This window comes from Oryx dammah, unplaced genomic scaffold (assembly GCF_014754425.2).
Source record: "Oryx dammah isolate SB20612 unplaced genomic scaffold, SCBI_Odam_1.1 HiC_scaffold_26, whole genome shotgun sequence".
In the NCBI taxonomy this organism is placed as follows: domain Eukaryota; kingdom Metazoa; phylum Chordata; class Mammalia; order Artiodactyla; family Bovidae; genus Oryx; species Oryx dammah.
The window spans coordinates 58,764,943-58,781,766 of record NW_024070210.1 but is presented as its reverse complement, the minus strand read 5'-3'; the positions used below and the strand labels follow the sequence as shown (position 1 = coordinate 58,781,766).

Here is a 16,824-nt window from a genome sequence, read left to right as displayed (position 1 = left end):
CCTCTGTCCATGGGATTTTCCAGGCAAGAATACTGGAGTGGGTTGCCATTGCCTTCTCCGTCCTTGCCATTGAGCCACCGGGAAAGCCCATTAATTTCAGTGGTATTAAGTGTTAAAAACAGAAAATCTACAAAAAAGGGTGACAAAAACTCAGTCATTTATGTGATCTTTGTTATCCTCTTTTATTAAGTAGGGGTATCACCTGTGTATCATATGAGTACTGTTAACCAGGGCTAGTTACATAATGTGTGGGGCTTCCTTTTCTGAAATTAAGATTTTTAAGCTGGCTACAGCAGAAAATGAAACCAAGCACAGTGCACGTGGGGCTGCACAAGTTGCTGGCTTGTGCCTGAAGCCAGCCCTGCTGCAGGCTGGATTAGCAAACTGTAAGTGTGCTCCCTGCCTCCCACATTCCAGTCATGCCCGGCTTCCCCTCAGCACTCCCTGGTTACCTCTGCTATTAACTCTGCCAGCCCCGGGTTGCAGAGTAAGAGCCAGCGCCTTGGAGTGATCCCATTGGTTTTATTCTGAAACTTGTCTGGTTCTAGCTCACTAAAGTCCTTGAATCTGGAGACAGAAGAGATACATCGCTGAACTTGGCTGGAATGGCAAGTTCCTGCATGCTGGATGAAGCTCAGAGTTACATTTAAGAAGCACAGTGTAGGCTTAGAAAGATTAAACAAAAGTGTAGGGAGGGGCTGACAGCAGCTACAGCTGTCATTCTAAAAATAAATCCATTTGCAATTCAAAATAATGACAAGAAAAAAAATCTAAATCACCCCCATATGATTTCCTGGCACTGACGTATATATCAGACTTTTGAGCAGAATAGTTTTTTTTGCTCCTAAATCTAGAATTAGGATGGTTAAGAGAGGAAGGTCTTTTCCTTTTAGAGAATGGTTCTTTGCATAGGAAAAAAAAAAAAAAAAAACTTTTAAACATTTCATGGGGCCTTTCCTCATCTCCAGTGGGAGCCCTGCCTTTGCTAGCACTGTTCTGTTACTGAGCAATGTGAGACCCACTGCGACGGGGACGGAGGCTCACACTTGGGTCTTCACGATGTCTGAGTGGATTTTAGCCACGCCGTTCACAGCGTGGGAGCCCACAATGCAGAGATGGGCCATGTTGATCCTTTTGCCTCCTTCTTCTTCTATCAGAGACATCCTTCTCAGACGGTCGACATCTTTAGGAAACAAGGCAGCAATTTTCTAGGCAAAGGAAGAGAAAGGCCTTACTGATCACTCAGGTTTCTGACAACCCTGGGGTAACATCATTCATTTCCCAACCAAAACCTTCCATGGAGTAAATACAAAACTTCACTCCCTCAGAGAGGTGCTGGGATGTTAGCCCTGGGGAGAGGCCATCCCTCTACTTCACAATATTTTCAAAAAGGTGTTGTTAACAGAGCCCCACCCAGACTTGAATGCTTTTGATGTATCAATGACAGAAAGATGTTTGGGCCTCAAGTAAGAGGGAAGACTGTAGCTACCCTTAACATCTCTAGACCTCCTTCTCCAAAGGGTTATGAATCTGTCAAAGTGACTTACATCTAAGTGCTTCTGATTTATCTCATAAATGATTTGCAAATGTCGAGGAAGCAACTTCTCTACCAGCTCTACAGGCCAGCGCTCCAGGGCTTCTGGGAGAACCGTGTGGTTGGTGTAGGCGAAGGTCTTCTGGGTGATCTCCCATGCCTGGGGGACAGGGGGTTGGGGTTAACGGGGTAGGGTTGTGTGTGTTAGCTGCTTCCCTCTACAGAGAGGCTGCCTGTAGGTGCACCCCATCCCTCAGGCCAAACATTTCCTCAACTCTGGCCTGTCTGCCACAGGATGATTCTATCTGCACGTATACTATTAGGAGGTTCCTGAATGGTATAGGTAGTGGGAACATGTTTTCTTGGGGGTGGAAAAAAAAAGCAGCAAAACTGTCCAATAAAACTTAAGACAGCATGCTGATAAATCTTCTCTATTATCTTAACTTGTCTTTTGTTTATTAAATAGACAAAATTTGAGGAATAAAGCTTAAGCAATGTTCTGAGAAAGTACAAAGTATGATTAAATTCAATGGGGACACTTTCAATTAGCTCGAATCTGAGGCTAGAGAGTTTAATTTAGAATCCTTTTAGACACAGAAATGGGAAACACAATATAAGCCTTGGTATAGCTACTGAGCTGTGTCCCATCAGCAAGGTGTTTATTTCTTAGTCTTACTCGCTCCAAGAACTGAGAAATGTCAGCACCAGGGCAAAGTTCACCTTTCCTTGTTGTAAGTTATCAACAGTGACTTATTTTAAAAAACTGTAAAAAGGAGCTTTTGGGCAAAATCTCTCAATCACAGATATTCTGGTCACTCAAAAGAAAAAGAAGCCAAACTCTCCAGACCTTGGACCAGGGCAGTTTTTCAATATCCACAAAAATCCTCATCAGCTCAGGGATGGCAAGTGCAGGGTGGGTGTCATTCAGCTGGATGGCAACCTACAAGGGGAAAGGAGAGCAACATGAAGGTGGCCAGCGGCCCATCTCCGGCTTCCTTGTCCTTATCCATAGCTCACACATGCACCAAACAAGCACCCACCTTTCATGGAAGGCTTGAAGTACACTGGAGCTAGGCAACTTTTTAAACAATTGAAGTCAGTTTAAAATACTGTCAGTTTCAAGTGTACAGCATAGTGATTCAGTTATATTTATATATATACACACACATTTGTTTTATAGGTTCTTACAAGCTATTAAGTAATTTCCCCATGCTGTACTGTCAATCCTTGTAGCTTACCTGTTTTATGTATAGCAGTGTGTATCTGTTAATCCCATAGTCCTCGTTTGTCGCCCCTCATCCGCTTTTGTAACCACAAGTTTGTTTTCTACGTCTGTGAGTCTGTTCTGTTTTGTATACAGGTACTCCGATTTTTTAGCACTGAGACAGCTGATGAGTAAGTCTGATGGAAGTCCTGATCCTCTCCGTGATTCCCACCTGCATTCAGACCGAGTACTTGCCTGATCTGGGAAGGCATCAAACGCAGTTTCGGCGCTATTGCTGGAGTCAAACTTGGAGGCTTTGAAACGTCGGATGACATCTTGCAAGGTAGCAGCCACCACAAAATACTCCTGCTTCAATCTTAGCTCCTTCCCTTCGAAAAACTTCAAGCCAGAGAGATTGAGTGAGAGAGTTCACACTAGGAGTGGCCAAAACATGACTGGTATCGCCTGCTGAGGGGCCTATAACATCTATGGGATGTCTGGTGGAAGATGGCAGGTTGAAGGCCAGGTATTAGCCTCCTGGAGCTCCATGAAAATGACAGTAAAGGATTTTAGAAAGGCATACTGATAAAGGATGAAGGGAATGGAGAGAAGACAACAGCAACAACTTTTTAGAAGCTGAAAAACAGGTGGATAAATGGTAATTGAACCAGAATATGCAGGAAAGCTGACTCTTGACCTAGTGGGGAAAAGCCGAAGGAACAGCCCAGTGTACACATCGAAGCTCCCCAAAGGCCCAGAACCTGTCAGCATCGTGTGCCTTTAGACATAGGGATGAAGAGGGGGTAAAAAGTTAGTTGAGAGTCTAAGAAGCAGTTGGCCTCAGACCTCATCTCCAGTTCCCTCAAATGAACAGTCTCCTTTGCCACCTCAGGCAGAAGGTGGAGATCTATACCCTGGAGATGGTTAAGCAGGTGCAGGTGGAGGCAGGGGGTACCATCCCACACTAAAATGGGGGAAGAGGGTTCAGTGTGTATGTACTGAACGCTGGTACTTTCAGCCTTCTTCTCCCAACCAAATTTGAGAACACAGGCAGTTAGTGTTAATTCCGCCGAGGAAGACAGCTGCAAGCATCTTCTCCAGGGAATCTAGCCTGCCCAGAAGAGAGAAACTAAAGACATGGACATGCAGAGTTCCACCAGGAAATGGCCCCAACAGGCCACAGGACAGTGAAGTCGAATAGATAAATCCCAACCAGAAGTACAGAGCTCCCCAAAGCTTGCCAGTACCTTTTTCTTTTAGTGGGCACTTAAGGGCCATTAGCCATCTAAGAAAAACTTCCAAAAGATGTTGAAATAATAAAAGTTAACTTAGAAGAAACAGAGATTAAAGAACAATTATAAGACTACTATCAATAATATACTCAGATAGATTAGATATTGTATTCAAGAAATAAGAATAAGATGCTTTAAGAAAATATCTAGAGCCAAAAAAGACTACTCAAAAATTAAAACATGATAGCCAAAATGAAACAGATTGAGAGAGTTGTGATTGCCCATAAGGTGAGTAAGAAGACAGATGATAAATAAAAGACAAAAGGTACGAAAATTAAAGAACCAGTTGAGGATGTTTAATAATTCCAGACCATTTCTCAGAGAGCTGTAGTCCTGTGTTCCCAGACTGAAAGGGTACCCAGGCGTGAGGAGTGAAAACAGACTCACACCAAAGCACCTCCCCCTCTAAAAAAAACTTTCAGTACATTTTAGTACACTTGGAGATAGGAGGTTTAGAGGGGGATAAAAGGAGAGGAAGAGGGAGACTAGAAGCTTTCAAAGGGGAAAAAAGCAGAATACAAACAACAGATCAAGAATTCAAATTGCACTGTATTTTTTAGCAACATCAAAAACTAGATTAAAAAAAAAAATCTTTGTGTCTTTGATATCCAGGCAAACTACCAATGTGAGGGCAAAATAAAGACCTCTTTCAACATGAAAGGTCTCAAAAAAATTGGCCTCACATACACCCTTTCCCAGGAAGCCCTAAGCATGTGTACTATCCAAACAAGGGATCAAACAAGCAAAAAGAAAACGTGGGATCCTGGAAACAAATGACCTCAGAGAGCTAAGAGCACAGAGGTCCTTAGAACGGTGGGAAAGTCCCCCCAAAGATGCCAGTGGAGCAGCCAACCAGGAGAGATCCAGAAGGGACTTCAGAAAGACCGAGTCAACAGGATACTGAAGGTGTTTGAATATACTGAAAAGAAATTTCTACAACTTTGGTAGAGTATAGGGTAGATTAGGGCAAAGTACTCAGAAAACCAAGCCAACAAAACAAGCATCAACTCCAGGAAAAACAAAACCTTTTTACAGAAAGGAAAAGTAATGACATGAAGATATGGACGGGCATAGATCAGCTGTCTGTAGAGTTGACAGGTCATAATAATGTAAACACTAATTGAAGAGCTAGTGAAAATTACCATGTAATTATGTTGAGAGACTGTGTGCTGTGCTTAGTCGCTCAGTCATGTTCGACTCTTTGTGACCCGAGTCCACCAAGCTCCTCTGTTCAAGAGAATTCTCCAGGCAAGAATACTGGAGTGGGTTGCCATGCCCGCCTCTAGGGCAGATTGCTCTGAAATGTACTGAAGTTACATTGTTTCTCCCAAATAAAAAATAACATATACCATTAAGTTCCTGATAATGCTGCAGCAAATCCACTTACTCTCCTTGGAGACAGGTTTAACAGCAAGTGGATATCTAGTCTTAGGACCATTTATGTCCTAGTCCCCAAGATCCTTATTTTGTGGCATCTTTGTGGAGCAGACTACTAGTTTGGTTGCTTCTGAGATTATTACTTTATTTTTTTTTTGAGATTATTACTTAAAAAAATCATTATAGCTTCCAGAAAATTATTTTACTCATAGAGAAGTTAGAGCTAAGTACATTTAAGTCCACTAAGAATTGATAGTAGTCATTTGAGATTCAGTCTCAAGTGTTGTTTTTTTTTAAACTAAGTTATTTTTAGTGTAAATTTAGAAATGGTCTGCAGTCCACGTGCTGCAGTCCATGGGGATGCAAAGAGTCAGACGTGACAGGGTAACCGAACAACAGCAACAGGAATGATCACCTGTAAGAAAAAGTTTAACAGGATAAACCAGTGGCATAAGAAACAAATGTCTGCTCCTGGGTCTGTTCTGAGGTCCATGACCCCCACCTCTCCTGGGGGCAAAGGGGCAGAGGAGACCCATGAGTGAGGGGAGGAGGGCAGGCAGGACCCTTCCACGGACTTCTGATGACGAGGATGAAACTCCTGTTTGGAAAGGAAGAAGTGCTTCATCCCAGCTGCACCTCATCTTTTATGTCCAGATTTTGTTTTGAAATACATGGACAGAGCCTCCCAAATAAGGATGGGTGAAACACCAGTTCTGATTTCATGAACTCTACAAATTCGTTTTCCTTACTGGGATAGGAGGGGAAATCTAGACAATGCAGGACGAGATATGGAGATTATTCCTCACTGACAGGAAGCAAAACATTATTAAGTATGTGCTTTATGGCTACTGAATAGGCACTTGTGAAATAAGCCACTTCTGTTTGCACTGAGAAAGCCCGCTTGACCACTCACATTATCATTGGGATAGAGGACCCGGGAGATGTTCTCGGCCAGATTCCGGTCCAGCACGGCCTGAATGTAGTCTCCAACATTAACTGAAGGAAATGTTAGAAAAATCAATAAACAGACAGGCCAGCTGCTGTCTTCAGAACCCCCATGATCTCATTTGATGCTTGCTGAATACCCTGCTTGTTGAATACCCCAACCTTTTTGGGACCAGGGAATGATTTTGTGGAAGACAATTTCTCCATGGACTTAGGGTGAGGGGTGTGGTTTGGGATGATTTAAGCACATTACATTTAGTGTGGATTTTATTTCTAATCTAATGCCACTACTGATCTGACAGAAGGTACTGGTCCATGGCCCAGAGGCTGGGGACCTTCTGCCATGTGGGTTCCTAAAATTCCTAAAAATTCAAAAGGATTTCAGCAAAACTTCAAGCTCTGATTCACAGGAGAGTCTATGAAGGTCAGACTGAAGGACTGCTTTAACCGTGTTCTCCATACCTGCTCCATAAAATGCTTAGTCACTAAAGAGTTCATATCAGAAACAGCTTACTTTTGTTCTAATTAGTAAAGAAAAAGATTAAAGACACACGAGCCCATGCTGTACTCACAGTCTCTGAGGTTAAAGTCATTGGGCGCCCGAGCAGACCAGAGGCGCATGGTGTTGACGGTGTTGTTCAGATACCCAGGCACTGGGGTGTCATATGGAAGGGCCAGGACCACCTGTGGGGTGAAACCAAAGCAGCTGCTCACTGTTGCCCATATCGTTGCACAGAGCTGGGAGACAGCAATGGGAATTTGTTTCCTGGCTCCATCACCAACTCAGAGCATATGATCCCTAAACCAAGATGAGGCTCCCAGGGCTGGAGTGTCCTTCTCCCACTGGAACAATCTGAATGGCTGGAATGACCCAGACAGATGGACCTCTCTATCAGTTTCACGTTGACTTCCCTTTGTGTCCTTTGCCCTGATCTGGATGCAAATCTTTTGCATTTCATATGAAGCCATTGCTCTAAGAATAACAAAATATGATGTGCAAAGTAGCAAATGTGAATCTGTACCCATTAAGAATAGTAATCAGGATAAGTTTCATGTTGGTTATTCAATGATCTGATTTCAAATACGGTGAAAAATCAATGGAATAGGAAATGTACGAAGATAAACATGACATACCGTGTTTAAAATGCTATGCTAGAGTTTTCACAGTTGCATGAAGAAGAGTTATTTTAGTGATCTAACAAATCAGCTGATAATTAGCTGAGATGGGTCTAAGAGGTGAGCTTTGGAAAATTTAGCTCAATATTTGTGATGGTCATGGAAACAGAGAACAGGAAGATGAACTGTGTTTTACATGACTTTAAAATTTTTGTGAGAAAAGACACTTCTATTCCTGCGTCATCAGAGTCAATCTCTGAGGAAGGGGAATGACAGAATGGTTGAATTAGTGGAAGCTAGAGATCATTTAGTGCAACTTACTCATTTCGGATACGAGGGGAATGAGGCTGAGACGTGACCTACCCAAGGTCACAGACAGTGGTAGTGTTGAAACCTAACCACAGATCTCTTTAATTTGGTCTGCTCAATTATAAACGAATGAAGGACTTTAGTCTATATCAATGACATACATTCAGTCATACTTTCATAAACATTGTAATCATAGAGTAACAAATCACACTGACTTGAATATCTTTTACTAGGAAATTAAGGTCTCTGGAGATTCTTAAAGCAAGCTGTTGATCAATCAGGAAGTCATTTACAGAGTGGGACTGAGGCTGGATTCAAACATGACTCATCTTCCTGACCCTGGCAGCATAACTGAGGCAGCTGGGGAAGCGCATGGCTCGGAAGTCCCTTTAGAGAACTTTGGGGAGAAATCGCCACCTCGGAGCTGACACGGGCTGCACCTTCTCCGGGATGCTCTCATGGTGGTGGGAGCAGGAGAGCCGGGACCACCGTCAGGAGCCTGGGCACTCGCTCAGAGCTGTGGTGCAGTGTGAGGCCCTTCCTGAGAACTCCTTTCCCTCTTTCTTCACAGGTGTCACACCTGTGCAGTCTGAACGAATTCCCCCTTCCTCCCGTCCCCTTCCCCCTAATTTTTCATAGCATTTCTGCAATAGGTCACTTGCACTTCTAATCCTCCCTGCCGTCTGCTTCCCTGAAGACCTGAACTGACACAATAATGACACAGACAGTTCAATTTGCTGGAAGCCCTCAAACAGGCACACACCAGGTCTGACTTCATGCTCTCTGACCTCACTAGTTACAAATCTGGGGGCTGATCAGGCAATAGCATCAATCCATAAAGTTCTGCACGAGAAGGGTGAACTCATTGTTTATTACATCTGCCCCATAACCTTGCCTTTGTGGGCACAGAAAAATACACTCTCCCCAGTTGGATTTCTAGATATATTATGAAACTGTCTAGAGGCACTTTGTAAATATATCATCAGGTCATCATAAGGTTATCAGTGGGACCCACGGAGTAAACAGAATGCTTCTAGGATTGAATATGTAAACTGCATACATTTAAATAGATCAGAAGCCTCTGGAAGTTTTAGACATCAAATACTTGCTAGTTTAATACTCAAAACATGTGAGAATTCTTTGGGCATATTAGCAATTGATTTGTTGCAGTTTTCCTGATCATATTTATAAGCAACTCAGACTGTGGTCTATTATTTGACCAAAATAAAAGTGGAGGAGATACAAGGAAATGTCTTGAAATCACCATATTAATTTATTCCTTATATCATTATATATAATGACCTATTTTAGCTTCTAATCCATTACTTCATATGCTGCAAAAAAAAAAAAGAATTTAAAAAAAAGTCTTACTTTTCTGAACTGTGACTAGCTTTGCATGGATTAGCAGAATAAAGCATTAGTTTAAAAGTCTGCTATAACATGGGTCTTGATTCTTCTAAGATAAAATGAAGCATTTATTTATGAAGATTAGTCCACAAACCAACTGAATGTAGCATTACAAGACTGAATTTTGCCCCTGATTTTGCTATATAACAAAGAACATTTCCCTGGTCTTTACCATTTTCTTTAAGCTTTTAAAGAATGACCAATGAGACATCTTTTCTGGCTTAAGACTGTATTTACTAAACAAGTATCTCAAGTGGAGCCTCCTGACTGGACAATGCAGTCCAACAGTGCTTAGGGGTTTTTTTTATCAGGAAGTATGAGGACAGCAAAGCACAGCTCCTCCACTGGAGGGGCTGAAAAATAAATTGTTCAGTAACAGGGTAACACTCTACTCTGCCTGTGTGCATGCTAAATTGCTTCAGTTGTGTCTGACCCTTTGTGACTCTATGAACTGTAGCCTGCCAGGCTCCTCTGTCCATGGGATTCTCCAGGCAAGAATACTGGAGTAGGTTGCCATTTCCTCCTCCAGGGGATCTTCCTGACCCAGGGATCAAACTGGAAACCTGAGCCTCTTATGTCTCCCGCAATTGGCATGCAGGGAATGCCGGGGCTGGGGCAAGATCTGCCCCTGCCTGCCCTCGGGCTAGAGGCCGGATAAATACATGTTCAGGAATTAAGTACACTTGGATTGACACCAGCATTATTTTTCTAGCAGTGATCTGGCACATAATAACAGCATGCATTTTGCAATATTTTGTGTTGTTTTTCTTGACTTTGTAATGAAAAATTTTGGTAATCAGTTGAATAAATACTTCAATTTTAAAATATTTACCCCTTAGAATTTACAAGTCAGTGTTACATATGGCAGTGGTGTGAGGAAAGACATTTAACTTTATTCACTCTTGATTTCAACAATGGTATATAAAACTAGACAGCTAAGCATGCTGGGTTTATAGAATTGATTAATCTCTGATAAAGTAGATGACAAAATGACTCTGGTAAGTCACTTGACCTTAGGGAAGTCACTTCTCTCTTGACCTCAGCACCCTGGTCTCCAAAATGAGTGGGTTTCACTAAGAGAAGTAACCCATTTATTTATAAAAATACATTGTTATTCAATATACAATACACTATACTGAATACCATATACACATCATATGTGTTGTCTGCTATACAATGCTCAGTGTGAGGACTCTTGAAATACCTGGGTGTCGATCCATTTGGTCCCGGCCTCTGTGTGCTCTACTCGTCCATAGAAGTGAACAGGCAGCATGAACTCAGGGCGGGCCTTCTCCCAGGGGTTTCCATGCCTGAGCCAATCATCTGCCTCTTCTATCTGCAAAAAGGACATGACTTATAATTTGTTTTTCAGGAGATGTGGGCCTAACCCTTCAATTATATCAAATCAAAAATATTTTTGACTGGATCAACTCAGTACTGCTTTGGCAAGGAAGATGTTGGTTCTGTCAACCTCAGTTCATCTTTGTTATTATCATACAGCCTAAATCAACAATACTTGGTAATATTGCTCTAAATGTTTTATATATATATTGTGTTTAATCCCCATAGCAATCCTGTAGGAGGGAACTTACAGCTTCTCCCTTTTTAAAGGGAGCTATAATTACTCAAAGTTGCATGGACAGTGAATGGTGCAGATAAGATTTGATGGTAGGTCTGTGGGTTCATCAGTTGAAGAATTGATGCTTTTGAACTGTGGTGTTGGAGAAGACTCTTGAGAGTCCCTTGGAATTCAAGGAGATCAAACCTGTCAGTCCTAAAGGAAATTAATCCTGAATATTCATTGGAAAGACTGATGCTGAAGCTGAAGCTCCAATACTTTGGCCACCTGATGCTGGCCTGACTCATTGCAAAAGACCCTGATGCTGGGAAAGATTGAGGGCAGGAGGAGAAGGGGACGACAGAAGATGAGATGGTCGGATGGCATCACCGACTCGGTGGACACGAGTTTGAACAAGCTCCAGGAGTTGGTGATAGACAGGGAGGCCTGTTGTGCTGCAGTCCATGGGGTCACAAAGAGTCGGACCCAACTGAGTGACAGAACTGAGCTGAACTGTGGGTTCTAAAGCCTGTGCCTTAACACCTGGGAAGCCAATTGTCTAGCCTGAGGGAAAGAGAGGCCTCCCAGTGGTGTTTACTGTTGGATACCTGGACCTGATGGGCCCTATATCATGATTTTCTGTCAAGAGCTTTGTGCCTAGAAAGCACAGAATCAGTGGAGAAAAGCTACTCATAGAAAGCTCCCTTATTTCAGTACAGGTACACAACACTATAACTTTTTTTTTCCTTTAAAAAAAAACTGAAGTATAGTTGAGTTACAATATTGTGTTAGTTCCAGGTGTTCAGCATAGTGACAGTGCTTTTGCAGATTATATTCCATTACAGGTTATTATAAGATAATAGGTATAATTTCCTGTGCTATACAGTGCACTGGTCATAGCAAACACCCTCTTCCAACAACACAAGAGAAGACTCTACACATGGACATCACCAGATGGTCAACACCGAAATCAGATTGATTATATTCTTTGCAGCCAAAGATGGAGAAGCTCTATACAGCCAACAGGAGCTGACTGTGGCTCAGATCATGAACTCCTTATTGCCAAATTCAGACTTAAATTGAGAAAAGTAGGGAAAACCGCTAGACCATTCAGGTATGACCTAAATCAAATCCCTTATGATTATACAGTGGAAGTGAGAAATAGATTTAAGGGTCTAGATCTGATGGATAGAGTGCCTGATGAACTATGGAATGAGGTACGTGACATTGTACAGGAGACAGGGATCAAGACCATCCCCATGGAAAAGAAATGCAAAAAAGCAAAATGGCTGTCTGGGGAGGCCTTTCAAATAGCTCTGAAAAGAAGAGAAGCAAAAAGCAAAGGAGAAAAGGAAAGATATATCCATTTGAATGCAGAGTTCCAAAGAATAGCAAGAAGAGATAAGAAAGACTTCTTCAGCGATCAATGCAAAGAAATAGAGGGAAAGAACAGAATGGGAAAGACTAGAGATCTCTTCAAGAAAATTAGAGATACCAAGGGAACATTTTATGCAAAGATGGGCTCGATAAAGGACAGAAATGGTCTGGACCTAACAGAAGCAGAAGATATTAAGAAAAGGTGGCAAGAATACACGGAAGAACTGTACAAAAAAGATCTTCACGAAGCAGATAATTATGATGATGTGATCACTAATCTAGAGCCAGACATCTTGGAATGTGAAGTCAAGTGGGCCTTAGAAAGCATCACTACGAACAAAGCTAGTGGACATGATGGAATTCCAGTTGAGCTGTTTCAAATCCTGAAAGATGATGCTGTGAAAGTGCTGTACTCAATATGCCAGCAAGTTTGGAAAACTCAGCAGTGGCCACAGGACTGGAAAAGGTCAGTTTTCATTCCAATTCCAAAGAAAGGCAATGCAAAAGAATGCTCAAACTACCACACAGTTGCACTCATCTCACATGCTAGTAAAGTAATGCTCAAAATTCTCCAAGCGAGACTTCAACAATACATGAACCGTGAACTCCCTGATGTTCAAGCTGGTTTTAGAAAAAGCAGAGGAACCAGAGATCAAATTGCCAACATCCGCTGGATCATGGAAAAAGCAAGAGAGTTCCACAAAAGCATCTATTTCTGCTTTATTGACTATACCAAAGCCTTTGACTGTGTGCATCACAATAAACTGTGAAAAATTCTGAGAGAGATGGGAATCCCAGATCACCTGACCTGCCTCTTGAGAAATCTGTATGCAGGTCAGGAAGCAACAGTTAGAACTGGACATGGAACAACAGCCTGGGTCCAGAGAGGAAAAGGAGTACGTCAAGGCTGTATATTGTCACCCTGCTTATTTAACTTATATGCAGAGTACATCATGAGAAACGCTGGACTGGAAGAAACACAAGCTGGAATCAAGATTGCCGGGAGAAATATCAATAACCTCAGATATGCAGATGACACCACCCTTATGGCACAAAGTGAAGAGGAACTAAAGAGCCTCTTGATGAAAGTGAAAGAGGAGAGTGAAAAAGTTGGCTTAAAGCTCAACATTCAGAAAATGAAGATCATGGCATCTGGTTCCATCACTTCATGGGAAATAGATGGGGAAACAGTGGAAACAGTGTCAGACTTTAGTTTTTTGGGCTCCAAAATTACTGCAGATGGTGACTGCAGCCATGAAATTAAAAGACGTTTACTCCTTGGAAGAAAAGTTATGACCAACCTAGATAGTATATTCAAAAGCAGAGACATTACTTTGCCGACTAAGGTCCACCTAGGATATGGTTTTTCCAGTGGTCATGTATGGATGTTAGAGTTGGACTGTGAAGGCTGAGCGCCAAAGAATTGATGCGTTTGAACTGTGGTGTTGGAGAAGACTCTTGAGGGTCCCTTGGACTGCAAGGAGATCCAACCAGTCCATTCTGAAGGAGATCAGCCCTGGGTGTTCTTTGGAAGGAATGATGCTAAAGCTGAAGCTCCAGTACTTTGGCCACCTCATGCGAAGAGTTGACTCATTGGAAAAGACTCTGATGCTGGGAGGGATTGGGGGCAGGAGGAGAAGGGGACGACAAAGGATGAGATGGCTGGATGGCATCACTGACTCGATGGACGTGAGTCTGAGTGAACTCCGGGAGATGGTGATGGACAGGGAGGCCAGGCGTGCTGCAATTCATGGGGTCGCAAAGAGTCGGACACGACTGAGCGACTGAACTGAACTGATACAGTGTGTCTTTGTTGCTTATCTGTTTTATACATAGTAGTTTGTTAATCCCATACCCCTAATTTGTCCCTCTCCTCTTCCTTCTCCCATTTTGTAATGACGTTTGTTTTCTATTTCTGTGAATCTACTCTGCATATGCATTCATTTGTATTATTTTTTAGATTCCACATATAAATGATAACATATTGTATTTGTCTTTCTCTGTGTGACCTATTTCACTAAGCATAATAAGCATAATATTCTCCACATCCATCCAGGATACTGCAAGTGGCAGCATTCTTTTTTATGGCTGAGTAATATTTCATGGCATATATATATCATATCTTTATCCGTTCATCTGTTGATGGGCACTTGGGTTGCTTCCATGTCTTGACAATTGTAAATAGTGCTGATATGGACAGTGGGGTGCATGTATGTTTTTGAATTAGTGTTTTCATTTTTTCCAGATATATGCCCATGAATGGAATTGCTAGAACATATGGTAGTTCTATTTTTAGTTTTTTAAGGATTGTACATTGGGTCCCATAGTGGCTGCACCAATTTATATTCCCACCAACAGAACATCATTACATTTTGTAGTCTTTGTTTAATTTGATCCTCATGTAATTTTGTTCTGATAATGAACTATTACTTACAGTTCATTTTGAAAATAACACATACTAACAAGGTAAGGAATTTATTTTATTGATAATTTCAACGTATACCCACGCAGTTACGTCAGTTTATAACAAAATATTTCTTATACAATTTTAAAGATCAGAATTTGTATTTAGGGCATCCTGGACATCAAATAAATTTTGTTGTCTATAAAGAAACATAAAAATACCAAAACAATGACCAAACATATGGTGGGAGGGGGGTACATTTTTAAAGATATTGTTAGTGAAAACTTTAGAATATTGTATATATATTAAAAGATGGAATTGTGTTCTGGCAAGAAGGGAGGGTTAAGGTTTTTTAATACAAAGTTCTCTTGTCAATGAGATTACCCTAAATATGGTTATTTTACCTATTTGCTTCCTCACCCTTCCCTCATAGAAAACTCAGCTTTAGTTTAAAGAGATATTAATTATGAATTATCACACAATGCTGGATGCTTCATGATCACCTACATATGAGTTCAGTGTCTGCACCAGGCAGTGTGGAGAGAGGTGAACAAACACAGCTAACTTTTGAGATATTAGATAAAACATTAATGTGAACAGCCAGACAAGCTAACACATATCCATTTATTCAAACACTGATCATGACTTTATATTGGGAATGTTAGTAAGCTGCCCATTAACAGGAACTACCAGCAACATGATGAATGAAGAGGGGACTCAGAAACAACATCTTTAGATGGAAGGTCTGGAGTTAGAGGGCTGCTGGAGACAGGAGAATGTAGCAAATGCAGGAGGAAGCCTCGGGAAGGCTGGACCTAGATGTGAGCTAATCAGTAAAATGCATCCTGTTCAAATGCAGAGTCTCAGGCAGTATTTGCATTTAAAAGTCTGCATCTTAACATGAAGACACTGGGTACATGGTGCGGCCAGGAGCTACCTTGTGATACAACGTCAGGAACTATAATTCAGATCTGAGACTTCCGCTATCCCCGGCATAAAGAGAATAACAAAAAAGACAATGAAATTTAACAAGGAAAGGACAGAATTTTTATCAGTTGATAAGAGATTGGTAAAGTTAGAGCCCACTAGCTCATATTAATAACTAGAAACTTGATGAAAAATAAATGAGAATATCCACAAAGCATCAAACATCCTTAATTACAAAACACTTTGTGCTGCACTTAGGCAAGGGGGCAGGTTCTGGGTTTCAAATACTGATTAATGTGAACACTAATCTCTGTAACAGGAATGAACCTTAGGGCCTAGATGCCTCATTTCAGCATGCAGGACTGTTGTTAATATACACCTTCAGGTTGTACATGAACCAGGAGGACAGTGAAGCAGAAACAGCTTTCCTCTCAAAAAATGTGCACAGATTAAGGGGACAACATATTTTCTGCTGATAAATGCAGCAGATTCAGACTGTTCTCCCCTCAAGCAGAATGAAATGCCCATAGAAGAGAAACTGAACTCCGGGCTTCCCACCACCGGCCCCTCCCGTGCAAGTCCGAGGCAGCATTTGCTCTTTTGAGGACACACTGTTAAGTGATAAGGGACTGACTAGTCAGCCAGTCACTCTCAGTGCAATCCAGTGTTGGTCTGATTTTTCCCCAGCAAATAATGGCTGATTTTAATTCCACTGGGTTACTTAACACATTCTGTAGGAGAATAGAACTCCTAGCTTGCTATTCTTTATTGAGTCTTCTTGATTTTGGCAAGGAATCTGTCAATAATTCCCTCAATTATACAAAGCTTGTTTTTTAAGGTAAATTGAAGCATAGATGTTTCATAAACACAAGCTGGTATGAGCAGATCAGAAGAGAGAGAACTGCCCCCCACCCAATCCACAAAGGCTGTGGGGTGGTGATAAACCTCCTCTATCCTGCTTCCTTCCAACAAATTAGCCTGTAAATTTAGATTTCCATGTAGCCAGTGATCCCTGAACGCCCCAGCTTGCGGAGCCATATGAAGAGCAGGGGCCAGATGGGAGGAGAGCTTTCATTTATATCCAAGTGGGCTGTTTGGATCTGAACATCCCAGATGAAAAGGAGCTGAGATAAAGCAAGCAGAAGACTTGGAATGAGGAGCAAAGTGCCCCTCTGGGTAGGGGTGAGGAGTGTGTGGCAGTTGGATCTGGCATCTTCCTAGAGAAATTACTCAATGGAATCTATTCCTGCCAGCATGGAAGCAGAGGTCAGCTCAGGGTCTGTTAGTGATTGAATACTAAGAAATGCTTTTCCTCTCAATTGTGGGCTACACAGGACATGAAGAACCAGTGAGTAAAAATCAGGTGGTGTCAAC

The 16,824-nt window shown here is 41.8% G+C and overlaps 1 protein-coding gene across 1 annotated transcript in view; it reads right to left on the bottom strand.

The window, feature by feature from the left end:
• The window catches only part of PYGL (glycogen phosphorylase L), a 55,142-nt gene that overhangs the window by 22,969 nt on the left and 15,349 nt on the right, over positions 1 to 16,824 (bottom strand). Inside the window, exons 5-12 of the mRNA XM_040226759.1 lie at positions 10,389 to 10,520; positions 6,925 to 7,036; positions 6,321 to 6,403; positions 2,994 to 3,137; positions 2,382 to 2,474; positions 1,548 to 1,694; positions 1,045 to 1,208; positions 453 to 567 (exon numbers count right to left, since the gene is read on the bottom strand). Coding sequence (XP_040082693.1) covers positions 453 to 567; positions 1,045 to 1,208; positions 1,548 to 1,694; positions 2,382 to 2,474; positions 2,994 to 3,137; positions 6,321 to 6,403; positions 6,925 to 7,036; positions 10,389 to 10,520 — 990 coding nt within the window. The remainder of the gene's footprint in view (positions 1 to 452; positions 568 to 1,044; positions 1,209 to 1,547; positions 1,695 to 2,381; positions 2,475 to 2,993; positions 3,138 to 6,320; positions 6,404 to 6,924; positions 7,037 to 10,388; positions 10,521 to 16,824) is intronic.